The sequence below is a fragment of the Petaurus breviceps genome, unplaced genomic scaffold (genome assembly GCF_028583685.1).
Source record: "Petaurus breviceps papuanus isolate PSGF00001 unplaced genomic scaffold, PetGlider_PUasm1.0 207, whole genome shotgun sequence".
Taxonomy (NCBI): Eukaryota; Metazoa; Chordata; class Mammalia; order Diprotodontia; family Petauridae; genus Petaurus; species Petaurus breviceps.
The window spans coordinates 16,449,412-16,468,870 of record NW_027185850.1 but is presented as its reverse complement, the minus strand read 5'-3'; the positions used below and the strand labels follow the sequence as shown (position 1 = coordinate 16,468,870).

Genomic DNA, 19,459 nt, shown 5'->3' with positions numbered 1-19,459 from the left:
AATGATAACATAGGAAAGCTCCCTAGCCTCTGCGCTCTACACTACCGAGTCTCATACTAGATCAGTCCTTTGATTGTAGCCTCCAAAGTGATAGAAACATGATAAAAATGGCATTTTTATGCCAAAGTTCTGGGTGATGGGAGGTGACAGTGGCTACAGCAGGCTGCTCTAGTCCTATGGGCTGCTCACATTTAAAAATGAATTCCAGGCAGCATTCTTGGCTTTTGGAGTGCCATTGACCATGCTCCCAGGGTGCCTTTAATCAGACAACTGCTCTTCTGCTCAGCAGCAACTCTCTGTCACTTTTCAACTCTTCCCATTTTTCTTCTATTAAGAAAATGAGATACCAGACAAAACAAAAGCAGGTGTTAGCAGCACTTGTCATTATCCCAGCACTTTCCTCCTCACCAGCGAGTCTCACGGAAGGGCTTGGCGCCCTTTGTCAAGCTCATTTCATCAACCTCACACCCCACCCCACAATGGATAATACTGGCCCCATTTCCAGAGGGTGAAAAAATCTACCACCATGAATATTACCTTACAGATAATCTTATTTGCCAAAAGATGAAAGAACAAATTAGGGAACATTATATGCTAGTTTTTATTCTCACCTACAGAGAGAAGCTGGATGGAAACCTTTGAGGGACATAACCTTTTTTTTCTCCTAGATTATGTGCTAGAAAAGGAGGAGAGTCAAGAATATGCTCTAAATTTAGGAAAAGGACATATTTCATAAACTAAAATTATGTAAAAGACCTGAACCCAGGAAAGTGGGAAGCTCTTAAAGAAGAAATTCTGGAGATGCAAAGAGAATCAACTTCAGTGAGTTACAAAAGGGAATCTATCTGAAGAGGTTGATGTCAATGCAAGGAAACTCCCCAACTAACTTAGTTGTCTTTTTTTTAATGTACAGAAGATGTGCATAAGGACAGGTGCCCCACCACCCTGAAGCCTCCACTTAAGCTATGAAAACACCTTTTTCTTTCCTTCCTTCCTTCCTTCCTTCCTTCCTTCCTTCCTTCCTTCCTTCCTTCCTTCCTTCCTTCCTTCCTTCCTTCCTTCCTTCTTTCTTTCTCTCTTGGCAATTGGGGTTGTGACACCCAGGGTCACAAAGCTAGTTAGTGTCTGAGGCTGACTTTGAACTCAGTTCCTACCTGACTTTAGGACTGATGCCCTATCCACTGTGCCACCTTCCAGCCCCACCTGGCTCTTTTTCATTCAAATAGCTATTCAACCATATATTTCCCATCTTCTATTTATAAAGTTAATTTCTTGAACCACTGGAATATTTACTAGGCACTCTACTGGCAATAAGCCTGTGAGTCAGGCAGTACATCGTTTTATCCTCATTTTACAGATAAGACTGTCTTCATCTCTAAAATGGAGATAACAATCCTTGTGTTACTTAACACATTGGGTGTACTAATTGAGATCATTGGTGTCAATTTCCTTACTAACTTTAAAGGCCTCTTTGAATGTCTATTCTTATGGCTGAGTGACTTGTGCATGGTAACACAGATAGACATGTATCTTATGAGGGAGCTGAAGTCAAACCTTTTAATTGCTATGCTCACACTCTATCCACTATACAGCATGGCCCCTTAGTTACTCACATCCTGGAATTGTTTTTGGCATCCCAACATATCATTCATATAGTCCCAATGACTTGAACTAATCAAGGACAGCTACATGTTCCATTCCCTCCTCTTCACATTTTATATTTAATTTCCTGGGGGATCCTTTCCATTCTCTAATGTCTAGTCTGAAAATTGTCCCCTTTACAGACAAAACAAAAGAAAAAAAGGAATTCTGCCTTGTCTCCATCATCTACCACCATGGTCCAGTCCACCATGGGGAGGTGCTTACACTTCTTTGTTCTGCCTCCTGAAACCAACGTAGCTAAAAACAGACCAAAACAAACAACTCACCTTTTTAAAAGAGTTCATCTTTAACAAGCACCCCAGTGCTGAGCCTGGCACAGCTTCAGTCTTTCTGATAGAATCGTTTCAGGACTGCCCCTCTCCTGCATTCCTCCTTAGCCAGCCTGTCACTTTTCTGTACAATTATTTAAAAAACAAAAAACACAAATCAGCTTGGTTGAAGAGTTCTTTATGCAATCAGTTTGTTGTTTTTTTTTCCCCACATGAGAGGCGACATTGTACCTTGAAGAAGAGTCAGAAGGTCAGGGATCGAATCACTTACTAATTGTGCGATTTTAGACAAATCCAAAAGTTCCTAGCATTTTTATAGGTGGAAGGAACTATAGAGAACATATAGTCTCATCCCTTCAGTTGAGAAAACTGAAGACCTGAAGGGTGTTAGGACTTGTCCTAGGTCACTCAGGATACTTTTTTTTCCTCTAAGCCTCAGTTTCCTCATTTGTAAAATGGAGATATAGTTCATAGATATAGAAGATCCCTTCTGGCTCAATATCTGTCATTCATGCATCCTATAAGTGAAATGGATCAGAGGTCTTCTAGTTCAGATTCCTCATATTGCAGAAGAGGAAACTGAGGCCAAAAGGGCTATAACTTGCCCAAAGTGACACAGGTAGTCAGTGAGAGAATCAATGTTATCGCCTTTCTACTACCATGTGCTGATTTGGCCAAGCCATCTTCTTTTTATTATTAATTCGAATGTCAGTGACAATAGCTTACACTGATGTGGGCTGTCATAACTACAAGGTGCATTCAAACATGTTGTATGGTTCTCAAGATAAACCCATTAGGTGAATAGAGCAGAGGTTAGATTAATAGATCAGAGTATGTTGTAGTAGAGAGGACTTTGTATTTGAAGTCTGAGACCCAGGATCCAATCTAGCCCTTGTCATTAGCTCTGTGAGCTTAGACAAGTCACCCAACCTCTGTGGATTTCCTTTTTATCATCTAGAAAAGGAAGGGATTGGGCCAAATGGCTTCTAGGGTCCATGGCAGCATCAAATCTACCATCCTATAATCCATAAACTGAGGATCTTGGGTCAGGGAAATTCTAAGGTCCTTCTTACTATATGGAGCACCAAGCCTGGAGAAAAGAATACCAGAGTTCAAATCTACCCTCAGAGACCTGATAGCTGTGTGACCCTAGACAGGTCACTGAATCCATTGGCCTCAGTTTCCTCATCTGTAAAATGGGGGCAATAGTAAGATGTATCTCACAGAACTGTGGTAAAGATCAATTGAAATAATAATTGTAAAGTGCTTAGTACAGTGTCTGCCCCTCCTGTCATTGAATCACAACACAAAGTTCTACATCATTTGGCATTATCATCTCCACCATGGAGATGTGAACCTTTTGAAGGCAAGAACCTTATGTTTGCCTGTTGTGGCACATCTGGAGCCTGACACATAGTATTCTCTTTAAAAAATGCTTGCTGAGTGACCACTGGACTTGGAGTCAGGGAGAGATAGTCATTAACTTTATTTCCCTAGACTTAACGAGCCTCAGTTTCCTCAGCTGTAAAAGGAGAATAATAAAACCTGGTTGACTCCTTTCAAGGATTGTTGTGAGAGTTTTTAAAAAGGCAACAAAGTGCGATGGGGACTTTAAAGCAGATATTTCATTGTTGCCTGCTATTATTCTTTCTAAGTCCCATGGTGCGCCTCAGGCTAGATCACAGTGGGAGTTAATTCCTCCAAGGTTCCTTTAGGCGACATTCTTAATCTAGCTTAAAAAAAGAATGTTGGCCTGCCTGGTGGAAGAGGGGTGAGGACCCCCACTCCTAATCTGTATTTGCTTTCCAGGACTCCAGTGCTAGTGCCACACTGTCACGGTCCCGTCAGACCATTTTATCAGCCACACACTCCCCAAAATGGCAACTTAATATGGCCCTGTGCTATCTCATACCTTACATTAGTTCAGCCTGTCAGAAACCTGTCAGCAAGTCCTGAAGAAGCCCAGAACCAATACCGGGAAAACTGAATTTTGACAGATGCTTCGCAGGAGTGATGCTGCAGGACATGAAGCAGTTTCAGCCAAACAGACCCATCAAGGACCCCTATTGTTTCTTGGTTTATCCAGTTAGAAGTGGGCTTCAGGTCCCTGGATCTCCCTGTGGGGTGGGTTTTCAGGTCCTTAAGTCAATCTGTTGTAAAGCTTGGAGAAACACCGCCGCTCTAGGACGGGCTTGGCCTGGCATATCTCTGTAATTCATTCATCTTTCCCCTTCCCCCCTGTACAGGCATTTCTGTTATTCACTGGCTGGTTCAGTTGAGACTGTCCAGGTTCTGCCCCCATTAGAAAGAGAACAAAAGGTTTCCCTGGAAAGTGTGGGACTTGAAATGTAAATACTGTGAGTGGCATATAAATAATGCAGTAACACAATTATAGCTTTTCTTTGGAAAAAAAGCTGATAGAGCCAGGGTCCCTGCAATCCTGCAAACTGTAAGCTTTTGGTGTGTGTTTTCCTTTAAGCCTAAGTAAGCAAGTCCCAAGCTCTTCTTGTTCCTGGCTGAGCAGCTTTAAGGTTCAATTATATGGTCAGGATTTTTACAACTGTATTCCCTTTATGTGTGCCCAGTATACAAAGGCTCCTAATAGCTCAGAAATTCGATCTGGTAGTGTTTGAACGGGCGGGGTTCCTAGAGAGGAAGATGGAGCTGGGCTCTCACCAAAGATCGAAATTTGACCTAAGATCGTAGAAATTCAGAGGTTGAAGGGCCCTTAGAGATCATCCATTTACCACCTTCATTTTACAGATGAGGAAACTGAGTCTGAGAGAAGGGAGGGATGGCTTTTCTTGAATTACACTGCTCGGTCTGACCTGAGGAATGCCATATGACTCAGAAAGAATAATAACAGTTAACAGTGAAATAGCTGCTTTGAAGTTAGCCTTCCTTCAAATCATTATCTTCTTTTTTTTTTCTGTATTTAACTTGTTTAAACATAGTCATTTGAAAGTTGTCTTCCCCACTACACTGTGAGCACCTTGAGAACCGGGACATTTTTTTGCCTTTATCTTTATCACCAGTGCTTGGCACAGTGCCTGGCATGTAATAAGCATTTAATAAATGTTTTCTTGAGTTTAGTAGAGCAGGAGAAGAAAGCGTTTCAGTGCCTAAGAAGTGTGACCCCAGTCTGCTTTTCTATAAGAAAGGGAGATTTCCTGGCCAGGGCAAGCACTGGGGGCTGCCTAATGAGCAATCTCAAGACTGAGAGGTCTGGAATCATATGAATCTCCATTCTCCTAGACTCTTATTGTGGAGATAGCTAGGTCATAGAGTGGCTAGAGTACTCCACTTGGAGTCAGGATGACTTGGGTTCATATGTTACCTCAGGTGCTCACTAGCTATGTGGCCTTGGGCAGGTCACTTAACTTTTCTCAGATTTTGTTGTTGTTCAGTTCAGTCATGTCAGACTCTTCATGACCCCAGTTGGGGTTTTCTTGGCAAAGATGCTGGAGTGGTTTACCATGTCCTTTCCAGTTCATTTTCCAGATGAGGAAACTGAGGCAAACAGGGTGAAGTGACTTGCCTAGGGTCACACATTTGGGGTTTTCTTGGTAGAGATACCAGAGTGGTTTGCCATTTCCTTCTCTAGCTCATTTTACAGATGATGAAACTGAGGCAAACAGGGTTCAGTGACTTACCCAGGGTCACACAGCTAGCAAGTCTCTTAGGTCAGAGTTGAACTCAGGAAGAATTATCTTCCTGACTTCAGGTCCAGTACTCTATTCACAGTGCCACCTAACTGCCCCAAGTCTCTCAGACTTCATTTTCCCAATTTGTAATATGGGATGAAAATAAGATCACCTATTTCCCAGGGCTATTCACTGAATAAAATAAGACCACATGTGTGAAACCGTTTGTAAGTCTTAAAATGCCACATAAATACTAGCTATCACTAATATTGTTACTTGTGATCTGTGGTGTGGACTTAATGAAAGAATTCACTCTTTGAAGAGAATAAGAATATAGAATATTTTCTGGTTAAAGCTGTAACATAATCCATTTCAGAAACAGGAGGTGGAGAATTAATAGATACCAGGGTAAATTTAATATATACTTAAAGGAAAAAAGGAAAGAAATTGTTTCCATCTTTATATAGTAAAACACTCTAAACAGTACACAAGCAGATAAAGCTATAAGGAATAGTATTATGGAATAGGGGGGAAAACATTTAACTTATAATCTAAAACCCTGGGTTAGAGTCCTAGATGCCAGGGTCTGTCCACGCAGAGATGACATTGTTATGCCATTGATGAGCCCTGGGGCCCATCACCCAACAGAAACTATAGGAGAGGTAGGTGTGGATAAATATCCTTAGGACACATGATCAATAGATTTAAATCATATGGAAGTGTTTCTGGATCAGCCATACACAACAGTTATCCATTACTAGATACTTACCTCTGGTTACTAGTAATGAAAGATCTTTGATCCAAGAGTGGAACCAAAGGGCCCTCCCTTTCAAATTGCCCAATAAAGACTGGAGAGACTCTCATTGACATAGAGAGTCCTTGAATGAGGAAACTCTCCCTTCCAATGGCAGGTCAGCACCTTCTCTGCAGCTCCTAATCCTAAAGGGTTGACAGTGGGTTCACCCCACCAGAATGTGTCAGAGCTTAGACTTTATCCCTGGTCTTCCTGGTTCTGAGGTTAGCTTCTATATTGTATGTTTGTATAGAATTATGATTCTAAATATTGTTTCCCATAGTGAAATATAAGTTCCTGGAGGGCAGGAGTAATGTCCTTTTTGTCTTTGTGTGTCCTTGAACAGCGTCTCATTAGCATGCAATAAATGCCTTTGGATCAGTTGAGTTCCTATCTAAGCATCGATGCAGTGAGCAATGGAAGGCAGGAATTGTGATCCCATTTTGCCAGGGGGGAAGCTGAAACTCAGTGTACTTACATGCCATCACTGATGCATACCAGAATGAGCTCTGCTGACCCCAAATCTGATCTTATTGGGGTGATGGAATCATATAGTAGAAAGAACATCAGTGGTCTTGGATTGGAATCCTGACCTGGTGTGGTTGTTTTAGGTGAATCATTTAACTTCTCTCCTCCCCTGTCAAATGAGGAGACTGGACCAGATGACGTTGAAAGTGCCTTCTGCTTCAAGGGCTATAGTCCCATAATCTCCTGAACCATGCTGGCTCCATCCCTGTTATACTAATTCATCACTGAATACTTGAACCCAGTGAGGGAAATGTTTGAGCAGCAACAGGTTAGATAATAGAAGGGAGGAGATTTGGGAGAATAAAACTGCTGATAGCCCTCAATTCATGGCACACGTAAGATTGGCTACTGGTTCCATTCATGCAAGGTCAACCTACATAGGTTAAGACAGGAGTAGTGACTTGTCCAAGGTCACAAAGTGAAATAGTGGCAAAATAGGCCAGGCCCCTGGGTCTTCTTACTCCCTGCTATGGTATCCTTTTAATCTTCCTATTTGGGCTTCTTTGGGCAGCCAGAATTTGACCATCATGTGCACAGGGATTAGGTGCCATGTTAGACTGTGCTTAGGTATCCCCTGAGAAGCCCAAGAAAACTTTGCTATTACTTATATCTCTATTTTATTATCTCCTCAGATCTCTTTGTTCCTTGGTATGCAAATGGACTTATTCTGCAGACAATGGATGGGATGACAGTTTCTGGAAAATGATCAATTTGGAAGATTTTGTGGCTGATAATTACTGCAAAATAGGTAAAAAAAAGAATGAAAGAAATGGTAGCATGTATAACACGTGTTATACGTATGCCTGGATGTCACCTGTACATGTCTCTGTTGTATCCTTAGTATCTAACCTAGACCTTAAGTTTCACTGATGTTAGGAATTCCCGAGATAGGGTCATGGAATTAAGGCGAGGGAAATTTCTCCAAAGACTTGGAGCAGTAACTCATCTGCCAAGAACTCTAGGTGTGGAACATCAGCACCCCACCTGGTAGCCTCCTTATGGGATGGGAATGGGAAGGGCGCCGACTGGAAGGATTTGGGCAGGTCACAATCTGCAGCAATGGAGTGCACACTCACTAGGATGAGTACAGTTGACAGGTGGTATTGGTGGAAGGAATTCTGGGCAGGAAATTTTCCATAATGAGGAGGAAATCACAAATCTGGGCCAAAAGCTTTAACAACAATGACAAAAAGAGATGGAGATACAAAGAATGATAAATACAGAAATTTAGGCAAGAAAAAGTGCATCTTCAAATAAAAGATACTTCTCTATGTGAACTTAACTCCGATTATATGCAGGATCTCAGATGTGGAAGGGACGCCAGGGGCCATGTAGTGCAAACAGCATTTGAGGAGAAAGCCCAACCTAGTGGAAAAGCTCTGAGATAAGACAACCAGAGTTCAGATTCCATGTCTGGTTCTTACTACTTTGGTCCTAAGACCAGTCATTTGACCTCCTTGTGATTCAGTTTCCTTTGCATCTATTGATGTGTCAAATGAGAGGTTGGACAAGATTGTCCTTCAGGCCCCTTCCAGATCTTGACCGTGGAGCCCTCTCTAAGAATCAATGAGTACTATTTCTAGGTCCCATGAACCAAGATAATCAACTTCTAAGCTGTGTCAATGCTGTGTTGACATACATCCCTGGTATAGTTATAAGATAACCCAAGTGATATTTGCATGATATAATCAATCTAATTACTCAGATTAAGCTCTTGCAATTGGTTCAACTAAGAACAGACATCAAGTCAAGTGAACCAGCATTTATTAAGAACTTCTGTATACCAAGTACATTAATGAGCTAAGGGACAATGTGATGTGGTGGGAAGAGCCTGGGTCTGACATTCTGGGGACTCTCATCTTGGCTCTGTTATTAATTAATAATTAGATGAGGGACAGCTAGGTGGCACAATGAATAGAGCACCAGCCCTGGAGTCAGGAGGACCTGAGTTCAAATTTGGTCTCAGACACTTAACACAAAAAAATAGCCATGTGACCTTGGGTAAGTGACTTAACTCCAATTGCCCTACCCTCCCCCCTCCAAAAAGCAAAAATAAAAAATTATAATTACATAGAGAAGACTGTGATGCTTCAGTAAACCTCCCCTTTTCCCACCAGGATTTAGTATCTTTGTCTATAAAAAATTGTAGGACCAGAGTATATGATCTTTGAGACAGGAGGGTGGTGTTATGATTAGAGGTGGAATCTGACCTCAGACCCTTATTAGCTGCTTTGTGTACCTGGGCAACATCTCTCAGTCTCACTTTCTGTAAAAGTTTGGATATAATATCAACTTGGACTTGGTTGCCTAGTGGTTAGCCTCCCTGCCTCAATCTTCTCTCTTCCATCCTCCATTCAGTTGGCAAAGTGATCTTCCAAAAGCCCATCTGACCATTTCATCCACTGCTCCCTACTCAATAAATTTCATTGTGTTCCTCTTACCTCCATGTTCAAAAAGAAATTCCTCTGTCTTTGAACACTGTTCACCACCCAGCCTTCCTACCCTTCCAATCTTCTTATATTTCACTCTCCTATGTACTCAGAGAGCCACTGACATCAGTCACTTTGCTGTGCCTTGTACTAGTCACTCCATTGCCAACCTCAGTGATTTCTCACTGACTGTCTTTCATGCCTGGAATGTTGTCCCTCTTCATCTTTTCCTCTTGGCTTCCTTGGCTTCTTTCAAGACTCAGCTCTCCAAGAAATGTTTCCTTCTCTTCCTCTCTCCCCCTGTTCCCTCCTTTCTTTGCTGCTGCCTTCTGCTCTGACATCACCTTACAAACCTTAATGTGGCTTAGAAATGTTAGCTATTATTAGCTATTGCCTAATATGAGCTCAATATGCATAAAAAGTCAACAAAAATTTCTCAAATTTTTTCTATATTCCAGGCACTCTCCTAAGGCAGGGAGTACAAAGAAAGGAAACAAGAATCCCTATCTTCAGGGAACATACTATTTCATGATACTTTGCCTCCCTACCTGGCTGCCACCAGAAAAGTGAGGTCAAATTTCCCTTCCTCCTAGGTAAATTCACTGTAATTACTGATGGCAGAGTTCTAGGCTTGTATCACTACCATAAAGTCCCATACCTGTAACCAAAAATCCTCATGATTCAACCCTTTTTGATGGCTTCATTGTTGGTCAAATTCATGTAGATGTCACCCATGAAAAAGTTCTAATTTCACCTTGGGATCTAAGCCTTTCATAAGCCTCTATCTAGAGGCAAACCACTCTCAATGACAATTTCAACAACGTGGGCCTTTTGTCAGTCCTTGCCGGTGCTCTGGGAAGTAAGTCTGTTTGCTTAGAAGGATGTTTGTAATTTGTGTTACCTGTTTATCATTTGTTCTGAGAATATCTATCAATCTTTCCCCTCCTTTGTGTGGAGTAGATGTTCATTCATCTGTCGCTGCCTTGGATTGATAGCCTTGTTGGGGCATTTTCTGAATCAGCTACTGCCTATTTTGCTGTTCCAAAAATACATGTTATTATTATTACATAATTACACTTTTCCTGACCTGGGAGTTCCCCGTATCCATAGAAACACAATTCTAGTTGTTATCCCCATCCCTATTATTGTCATGACTATTAGTCCTGTAGCTAATGCAGGCAAGTATAGTGGCATTGTCTAGTATTCTTAGTATACTTGGGATCTGTACCAGTCTTAATTCTTGTACTTAAGGAATCTGTCTGTCTGTTTATCTATCTATCTATTTTTATTTTGCTTAGTGCAGCATCTCTAGGCAGCTTTTTCTCACTTAAGATTCAAGTTTAATTAGTATATTAGCCTTGCTAATAGAGCCATACCTACAGGATGCAGTCATTAAAAGACCATAATGTTAATCTACCAGAAAATTTCCAGGGTAACTTTATTAGATTTTCCCTGTTAACTTAATGGACTTTTAATGGATGTCCTAAGGAGACACATCATTAACCAGAATATTGCCGTATGTGAATTAAAATTGGTTCCTTTATCAAAATTAATGGTATGAGATTCCCTTACATTCTAAGCTATAGTATTCTCAACCTATTCTTTCCTTTTGGGCATAACATAGAAAATACTTCAGAGATGTTGGTTATCAGGTAAGGGTTTTAGAAAAATCTCCCAATGGCCCCATTCAGAAATGTTTTACTATTCTGTACAGTGATTAGAAAAAAAAAATGACTCTCGGAAGCCTACCATGAAGTGTTAAACATTTCCAATGGAGTCAGTGCCCATTGAGATGGGGGTATAAAGGCGCAAAACCTTTTAGCGGATTTGAGCATTCAGTGTTGTAGATTTCAGTGTTAATACAATTACCATAATTCCTTCCATATGCAGCTTTTAGCAAATCCTTTACCAAGCACTGAGAGCTCATGCAGTAAATAAATGCTTTACCTGAAAACTGAACACTTCAGCAACTGATGGCCTTATGGAGGAATATTTTTGAAATAAATTATTTATGAAGTGTAAGTTAAAGATCAAATGCAATATTTATATGGTGCATTTCAAGGACGGGGCAAAGCAATTTACAGTGTTAAGTAACAAAACATGCATGTTTCTAGTGATATAATATTGCTGTTCAAAGTCATTTTGTAAAGAAAGCATTTGGGTGGGTCCGTATGGGAAAGCATCCACCAGAATTGGGCAATAAGTTTCATGAAGTTGAAAGAACTTAATGGAATTTCTTTCATAATTAAAACTTTATTAGAACAACTTCCTTTGCCACAACCCAAAAGAAAGCTCAAACCAAGTATTATATGACAAAATCAATCTGTATTTCAATAAAATGAACTGTAGATAAATGTTGACATTCCATTCTGGAAGCAGGTAATGTGGGCTCCATATTATCTCCACCATCATAAAAATAAGCCAAACCAAGAAGAAAAGGAGAGCAGAGCAGGTAGAAAGACCCCTCTAGGAATAGGACATCTAGCATTCTTTAGGTTTTTTGTAAGAGATCAATTCAATTTGTGCAGATGCCTTTATGGCTATATGCTTGTTTCAGAGAACATATAATAACTTGTGCAAAGTTATATACAACCCCTTGAAAGAGACTAAGCTAGTCCCATATCTTCCAATAATTAGCCATGCAACCTTGGGTACAAAATTTCCTCTCTTTCCTCACTGTCTTCTTTTAAACTTTTCCTCTTCCATTTATAATATATGGGGGCTAAATATACACTCACCAAGGTCCATTCTTGCTTCAAAATGCTATAATCACTTACCTTTTTAGAGTTCTTCAGAGGTTATTAAATGTTCTCTGTATATTATAAAGGAAGCTTTTAATAGGCTCTCCTGCTCTGTGGGAAGGTCTCAGGCTAGTATATTAGAAGATCCCCCCAGATAACCCCTGATAGTATAGATTGGTAGTGCAGAATCCCAGTTTTATAGAAGAGGAAAGTGAGATATCAAGAGCAGAAATACCTTGCTTGTGTTCCTGTACCTGGAAAATGATCAAGAAATGATACTGACCAAGGTCACCTAATAGCAAGCTTGGTCCTCTTTCCACTTTACCATTCTGTTTGTGCTCCTAGACCTGTGGCCTGGCCCCTTCCCAGAATCATTCGAGTGTTCCATAAGGAAGGGAAATATGGTGAAATCTAAGGCAAAGTGCCTGCTGCATAAGAGGCACTTAATAATTGCTTGGCGATTGATCACAGATCTAAGGTTAGAAAAAGCCTCCTGAGGAAACTGAGTGATCAACTGATTGTGTCCACACAAAGTCTCAGCGTTCCTCTTCTTGGTACCAGTCACCCAAGATCTCTGGGCCTTATTGTCATTGTCTATATATGGGGCCCTCTTTTTGTCAGTTGGATGATTACCACTGGGGCTCATGTCTTCCTTGACTTCCCCCAGGACTCAGATCAAAGCTTACCTTTTGTAGGGGACCTTTTTCTTGTCCCTTAGCAACAAACATCTTCCTCTCAAAAATTGGCTTTCATTGATATTGTCTATATCTTGTATTTATCTGTTTGTTTACATGTTATTTCCCCCATTCAAATATATACTCTTTGAGGGTAAAGACTGGTTTTGCTTCTTTTATTGAAGGACCTGGAATATAGTAAGCATTTAATAAATGCTCATTGGCTAATAATGATTGACATTGCCAGGAATAAAGAGTTTTCACAGAAGAATTAAAAGAGCCAGTTGGTGCTGTAGGGCAGAGGCATTTTTTTTTGCCCATTTAAGAAGTGACCTGATTTACTTGGAGATACTCAAAAGATCCCAGAGGAAGAAACAGAGACAAGAAGGGAAGCACACCAGGATAATGCGCTGACCTCTGGCACTGGGTCTGGAATTACCCCTTCACTGTTTGCCTTGAAAGATTACAACTAGAGATGACACCATGAAGCCTTTGGGCTAATAGTCTAAAGTTCTGAGTGAAAGCAGGTAGCATATGTCACAAAAAGGAATAGAGCAAGGAATCAGAGAGAAGAAATTGAAAGAATCTTAGAAATAATTAAGTACCATCCTCTCCTTTTACAGATGAGGAAGCTGAAACTCAGGGATGTTACATGAATTGTCCCAGGCCACACAGTAAGAGATAGGAATGAGATTCAAACCCAGATCCTCTAAATCCTGTGTCTTAATGAAGTCCTGTTTAGATCGGTCTGATTGTTTTTCCACCCCTGAGGGCACAGGCAGGGAGATGCCAACTGGATACTGAACTTGAAGTTTCTGGGTGAACTCATCCAGATATGACAAGGAAAAGAGAGGGTGCCAGGAATGAAGGCAGGAGATAATGTCCAGGGCATGGACAGCTTCTTGGATAGAGCCTGGGAGGCTTTCCCAACTTCAAGCATGTTTCCTCCTTTTCTTTGATGCACACATCTTAGACTTGGTCTTGTCTTTAATGAAGACCTCAACTGCAAAATGAAGAAGTTGTATTACAGGCTTTCTGTGTTCTCTTCTGGCTCAAAATCTAGGATCCAAGGCTCTTAGAAGCCTGTGACTTTCTACCACACCTGAAACAAACTCTTGTCTTTGATCATAGAATCAAAGGATTATAAATGAACTGAAAAGAGTAGCAACCGATCAAGGATCAAGTAATAAGCATTTATTAAGTGCTTACTGTATACCTGCGATAGTGTTCAGTGATGGGTAACAGATAGAAGCAAAAGCAGACCTTGTCCTCTCTTCCTTGTGACACAGAGAAGAAAACTGAGGCCAGGAAAGGTTCAAAGCCACACAGATAATAGGCACTAAATCTGGGATTCAAATCCAGATTCTCTGATGTTAGATCCAATATTTTTCTCCTGATCTTCCTATCTACCAAAGCCATCTTCACCTCCCAACCTCTATAAACAAGTTTCTGCCTCATGGACCCCCATGCTTACGGAGCCTCAGCCATAATGCCACTCCTGAAATAATGGTGTTGCTTCTTCCCCTGCAACACCAAAAATTGGCCTTTCAGTCAATCAGCAAACATATATGAGGCCTCTGCATGTTTCAAGCTCTGTGCCAGGTACAAAGATTATAAAATCAGAACTGAAGTGTCTCTGTCCCAAAAGAGCTTAAATTCTAGCCAGGGAAGGCAATATGTGGACATAAAAATATTTGAAAATGCAGGGATATGGCCTGGACCTGTGATTCTTTGGTAGAAAAACTCTCGTGTGAGGAAGTCTCTTCCGTTTCCGGTTGGCCCCTGTTTTGCAGCTTAGAGTTGCTTAGAATGTCGAGTGTTAGTGGCTTTCCCAACATCACAGAACCACAGTGTGTCAGGGATGGTTCTTGAACTCACATCTACTTGTCTCTAACTCAGTTCTCTGTATGTTACAGTACGCTGTCCAGAATTCAAAATAAATTCGAGACAAATGTAAGGCAACTTAAGGGAGGAGGTTTGTGGATGTAGAACATGGCCCTTGAGTTGAGTTCTGAAGGAAACTGGGGATTCTGAGAGATGAGGAGGGGATGGATAGCTGGCACCGGGGATGGCCTGCATGAGGCCACAAAGATGGGAGATGGATCATCAGCTGTGAGAAACAGCAAGAAGTCCGATCTGACTGTTATTCCCCAGACTCACACATGGAAACACAGAAACAGAACCTCGAGGGGAAAGGATCTTCTGTTTTCAGTGTGACCTTGGCTTCTGCATGGGAAGTGGTTCTGAAATTTTCCACGACCAATCCCTTGCCAATAACCCCAAGGTAACAACTCTCCTTCCACATTTCCCCGTGGCCCTCCAATTCCCAGAAGTGCTATTTTAGCTGATGGTCCTTCCAGGAATGGCCTGGCCAAGCCAGCAGGGCTGGTTTGCAGGGACAATTGAACTGTCCTTCGAGGTAATACATTTCAGATGTTGGTCGGGATTGGACTTCATGACTGCTGTCTCCATTGGCCCAGGAACTATTTAGAAACACTGACAATTCTATCTATATTTTTCCCTTTGTTTCCTTTTAAGTTACAGAGATATACAATAGTGGAGTTTGAAGCAAGCTTAGACAGGGGTTACCTAGTCTGGGGGTCCTTGACCTTATCTGTATTGTGAACCCCTTGGGCAAGCAAGTGAGGCCCAGGGCCTCCTTCTCAGAATAATGTTTTAAATGCATAAAAAAAACACATGGGATTACAGAGAAAATCAGTTGCATCAAGATGCAGTAATCAAAGTGTTTTAATAACCCCAAGCATGCAGACCCTAGGTTAAGAAACCCTGTTCAACTCTTCTCTTTTTAAAGATGAAGAAAATCAGTTCCAAATTTGGGAAGTGACTTTTGGAGACTTCAGTGTGGTTAAAAAACCAAAGGCAGAAGCTGGAGTTAGAAGAAACTGGGAGCAAATTCTTCCTCAAGCACTTTCTAGTAGTTAGACCCCAGGAAAGGCAGTTACCATTTCTAGGCCTTAGGTTCTTGACCTGTAAATGAGATAAAAGTAATAGCAGTGACCCTACAGCATCGCTGCGGGATGAATGGGACCACACCCTTGGAGGGTTTTCCAAACTCCAGTCACTTTTGCTCCTCAAACCCAGAATCCCAGAATGCTGAGTTGGCAGGGGACCACAGAGTCCATTTGGTTTGACCCACACCTGAAAAAGAATCCCCTCTACAACACCCTTGACTGTGCTTTCAGACCTTTAGTGAGGACCATTCCTATTACTTTACTTCCTAGGGTAGCACACAGATCCTTTGGCATTTTCCTTCTGGAGATGGTACGACAGGCATTTTACTACTTGAAAATATGGTTATCATTACTTTAGGCAGCAGCAATATCCTGGAAAGAGAAGGTTCTGATGCCAGAGGACCTGGGTTCCAAACCCACCTCTGATACTTACAGTCTGAAATCCTTGGGGAATTCATTTCATTTCCCTAGGACTCAGTTTGCTCAACTCTGAAACAAAGAGTTGGACAGATTACTTCTGAGGTCCCTTCTAATTATTTGATCCTCCTCCTCTGATCTAAAAACAAAAACTAGAGGGAAAGTCCCCCATTTCTGATTTGCATGGAAATTCCTCTGAGGGTTTTTTCTTCTTCCTTTTGGGAAGTATTACACTCCTCCAAGGCTCAGCTCAAGTGAATCTTCAGCAAGAGACCCAATGTCCCAATTTCCCTATTTGTGAGTTCTCCTCTCCAGATGTCCCCTTGAATTCAGTGTTAAATTCAGGGTACTTTTGGAAATGTTCCACATTCCTGCTTCTTTATAACACCTCAGTCTCCCTTGGGGTTCATAGTTCAACCCTGTAACAGAGTCCCTCAAGTTCCCCAGTTCCTGGACTCTACCCTGGAGCCCTGTGCTGACCTGGAAACCCAGAAGGTCAGGCTTCATTAGTGTCCCTGAGGGCTCTGAATGCAGAGCCTCCCTTCTGAGGAACCACAGCCCAGGCTTGTTACTGGTTCCTGGGTCACACCTGAGCTGTGTTGACCAGGAGCTGCCACACGGTCTTCTCCAAGGTTCAGGGGCCTGACTCCAGCCAGAGTGATTGATTGATTCCAGAAGCTGTCCCCTGAACAATGAGAGAAAGTTCAAATTGCTCCGGAGTCCTGGTCCTGCCTCCCCAGCTCCCCATCTGCTCTTGTGGTGAGATGCAGCTGGGCTGCTCTCTTTGCGGTATTAGCCAAACTAGAAAGACATTAAAAATTCCGTTAAATTTTCATACCCTTTCAGCTGCTGAAGTGTACGATCTATTTCAGAAAAAAAAAGCAAGAAAGAAAGACCTGATACATTTTCCCGACTCCCTCCTTACTTCAGGGACTCCTTAAGGGACCAGGTAATGATCTTAAGATGGATAACAATGCTTTATGTTTGGCCTCTCTCTCTCCTACCCCCACCTCTTGACCAAGGACCACGGAATTTGTCTCTAAATGGAAAGCATCACCAGCCGATTCATGCTGTGCTCCTCTGGTTGATGTGATGGGGAGTTACTGTTTGGAGAGATGCCTTGTTACCTCAGAGATTTTTCTTTCTTTTGGGGGGTCAGGGAGTGGAGAATAGGTAGAAGGAAAATAATTCCTCTCTCCCAAACCTGCAAAGAGCTGCTGCAAGCAGCCATCATTTAAGGGTAAAGGATGATGTTTGTAAAGCAGCTTTAAATGTTAGACATTGCTGCTATTATCATTCTTGTTGTTATAAAGAGCAGCTGGGTAGCACAGTAGATAGAGGGCCAGGCCTGGAGTCAGGAAACCTCATCTCATTGAGTACAAATCTGGCCTCAGATGCTTACTAGTTGTGTGACCCTGGGCAAGTCACTTAACCCTTTTTGCCTCAGTTTCCTTATTTTGTATAATGAGCTGGAGAAGGAAATGGCAAACCACTTCAGTATCTTTCCCAAGAAAACCCAATTGGGGTCATGGAGAGTCAGACGCGACTAAAATTACAGAGCAACAAAAACAATCCTTATAACCCAACGTCAGTTCTCACTTATATGAACTTGGCGTCCTTATTGTCTCTCCCCAGAAGAATAAATATGCCGCGAGAGCATCTTTGTCTTTGTAGCCCCAGTTCCTAGCATACTGCCTTGTCTACTGTGGCACTTAATCCATTTGTATTGGATTGGAATCCCCAGTGAACAGCTACAGAGAAGAGGAAAGGGTACCCATTTTAAATACAGTGGAGGCATCTCCAACAACAGCACCACTACATTCTATGAATTTTTTCTTAGGCTTCAGACATTTCAATCCAGACATTTCTTAGGACCTACTGCATACGAGGCACCAGGACTACACTGAGCAGAGTTCTTGTGGGTGAAGATGTCCTATGTCCACATGAAGAGATTTGAATCCTGACTTAGACATGGGAAGGCATCCAGTGGGTTAGAAACTCTAGAGGCAAGGATCTGAATCTAGTTTCTGCCCTGTGTGACCTTGGGCAAATTTGCTTAATCTTTCTGGGCTCCAAATTCTTCACTTGTAAAAGGAGGGAATTGAACTATGGGGCCTTTAAGGTCCCTTCTGTGATCCATCATCCAAAGTAGAATACAAAGAAAATTGACAAGGATGATAGCACTAAGTTTTGGGGAAATCAAGGAAGATTTCACAGAGGTGAAGGAAGCTAAGGATTTTAAGTCAAAGGTGGGAAGAGAATAGACTCTAGGCATGAGGCACAGCCTATGCAAAGATCCAGTGACAGGAGATGGAATATTGAGCTGAGGGAAGTGCAGGTTGGCACAGGCAAGGAACATATGAAGCAGAATAGAGTGGGGTGTGTCTACAAAGATTAGTGGATGCCAGACAGTAAAGGGACTCAAAAAGCAGGTTGAAGAGTTAATATAGTCCTCAAAGATATCGGGAGTCATAGAAAGATTATGAGATAAAGACTAGCATGGGCCCTGAGCTCTTTAAAGGTTATCTTGGCAACTGTGTTTCAAGAATTACTGGCAGCTGTGTATGGAGGAGGCATTGGAGAAAGGGAAGGCAATAGACATGAAGTGAACAATTAGGAGATTCTCACAATGGGCCATACAAAAAGTGATGAGGCTTAAACTAGGCTGATGTTTCCACTCAGAAGAAAAGGTACTGGATGTGGAAGATATAGTCAAGGCAGAATTGATAAGATTTGACATTTGATCAGTTATTTGGGTAAAGGGTGAAGGAAAGAGATGAATTGAGGCAACTAGGTGGTATGGTGGATGGAAGTGCTGAATGTAGAGTCAGAAAGACTTGAGTTTGAATCCTCCCTCAGATGCTTACTAGCTGTCTGACTCTCAGTAAGTCACTTATCTTCTCTTTGCCTCAGTTTCCTCATCTATGAAATGGAGTTTGAGTCTATGGATTCTAAAATCTTTCCAGCTCTAAATCTATATTCTCATAAAGGCTAATTTGATGCTCGAGAGCCCAGATGACTAGAATGGTGGTCCCCTTAAAAGAAATAAGGAAGTTTGAAGGAGGATGGTTCTAAGGAGAAAATGATGAGTTCCAGGTTGATGCCCAGGATGATAAGTGGGCCCATCATGTCATATGCCAAGGCTCCATTTTATGTGGATAATTGATAGGGAAAAAGGAAACCGTCTGAAGATTGAAAATCAAATATATGGGCAGTTTGACCTCATGATCCTATCCACTACTTAACAGCTAATCTATGAGTTTTCTTGGCTCAGATTTCTTCTTCAGGCCATTTCATCACATTAGCAAAGCACTAAAAAAGAAGTTAATT

At 41.7% G+C, this 19,459-nt stretch overlaps 1 protein-coding gene across 8 annotated transcripts in view; it reads left to right on the top strand.

Annotated features, from left to right (window-relative positions):
* The window catches only part of LOC138164927 (FGGY carbohydrate kinase domain-containing protein-like), a 544,546-nt gene that overhangs the window by 237,132 nt on the left and 287,955 nt on the right, over positions 1-19,459 (top strand). For all 8 annotated transcript variants that reach the window (XM_069092899.1, XM_069092902.1, XM_069092898.1 and 5 more), the window contains one exon: positions 7,529-7,644. In XM_069092899.1, the coding sequence (XP_068949000.1) occupies positions 7,529-7,644 (116 nt within the window). The remainder of the gene's footprint in view (positions 1-7,528; positions 7,645-19,459) is intronic.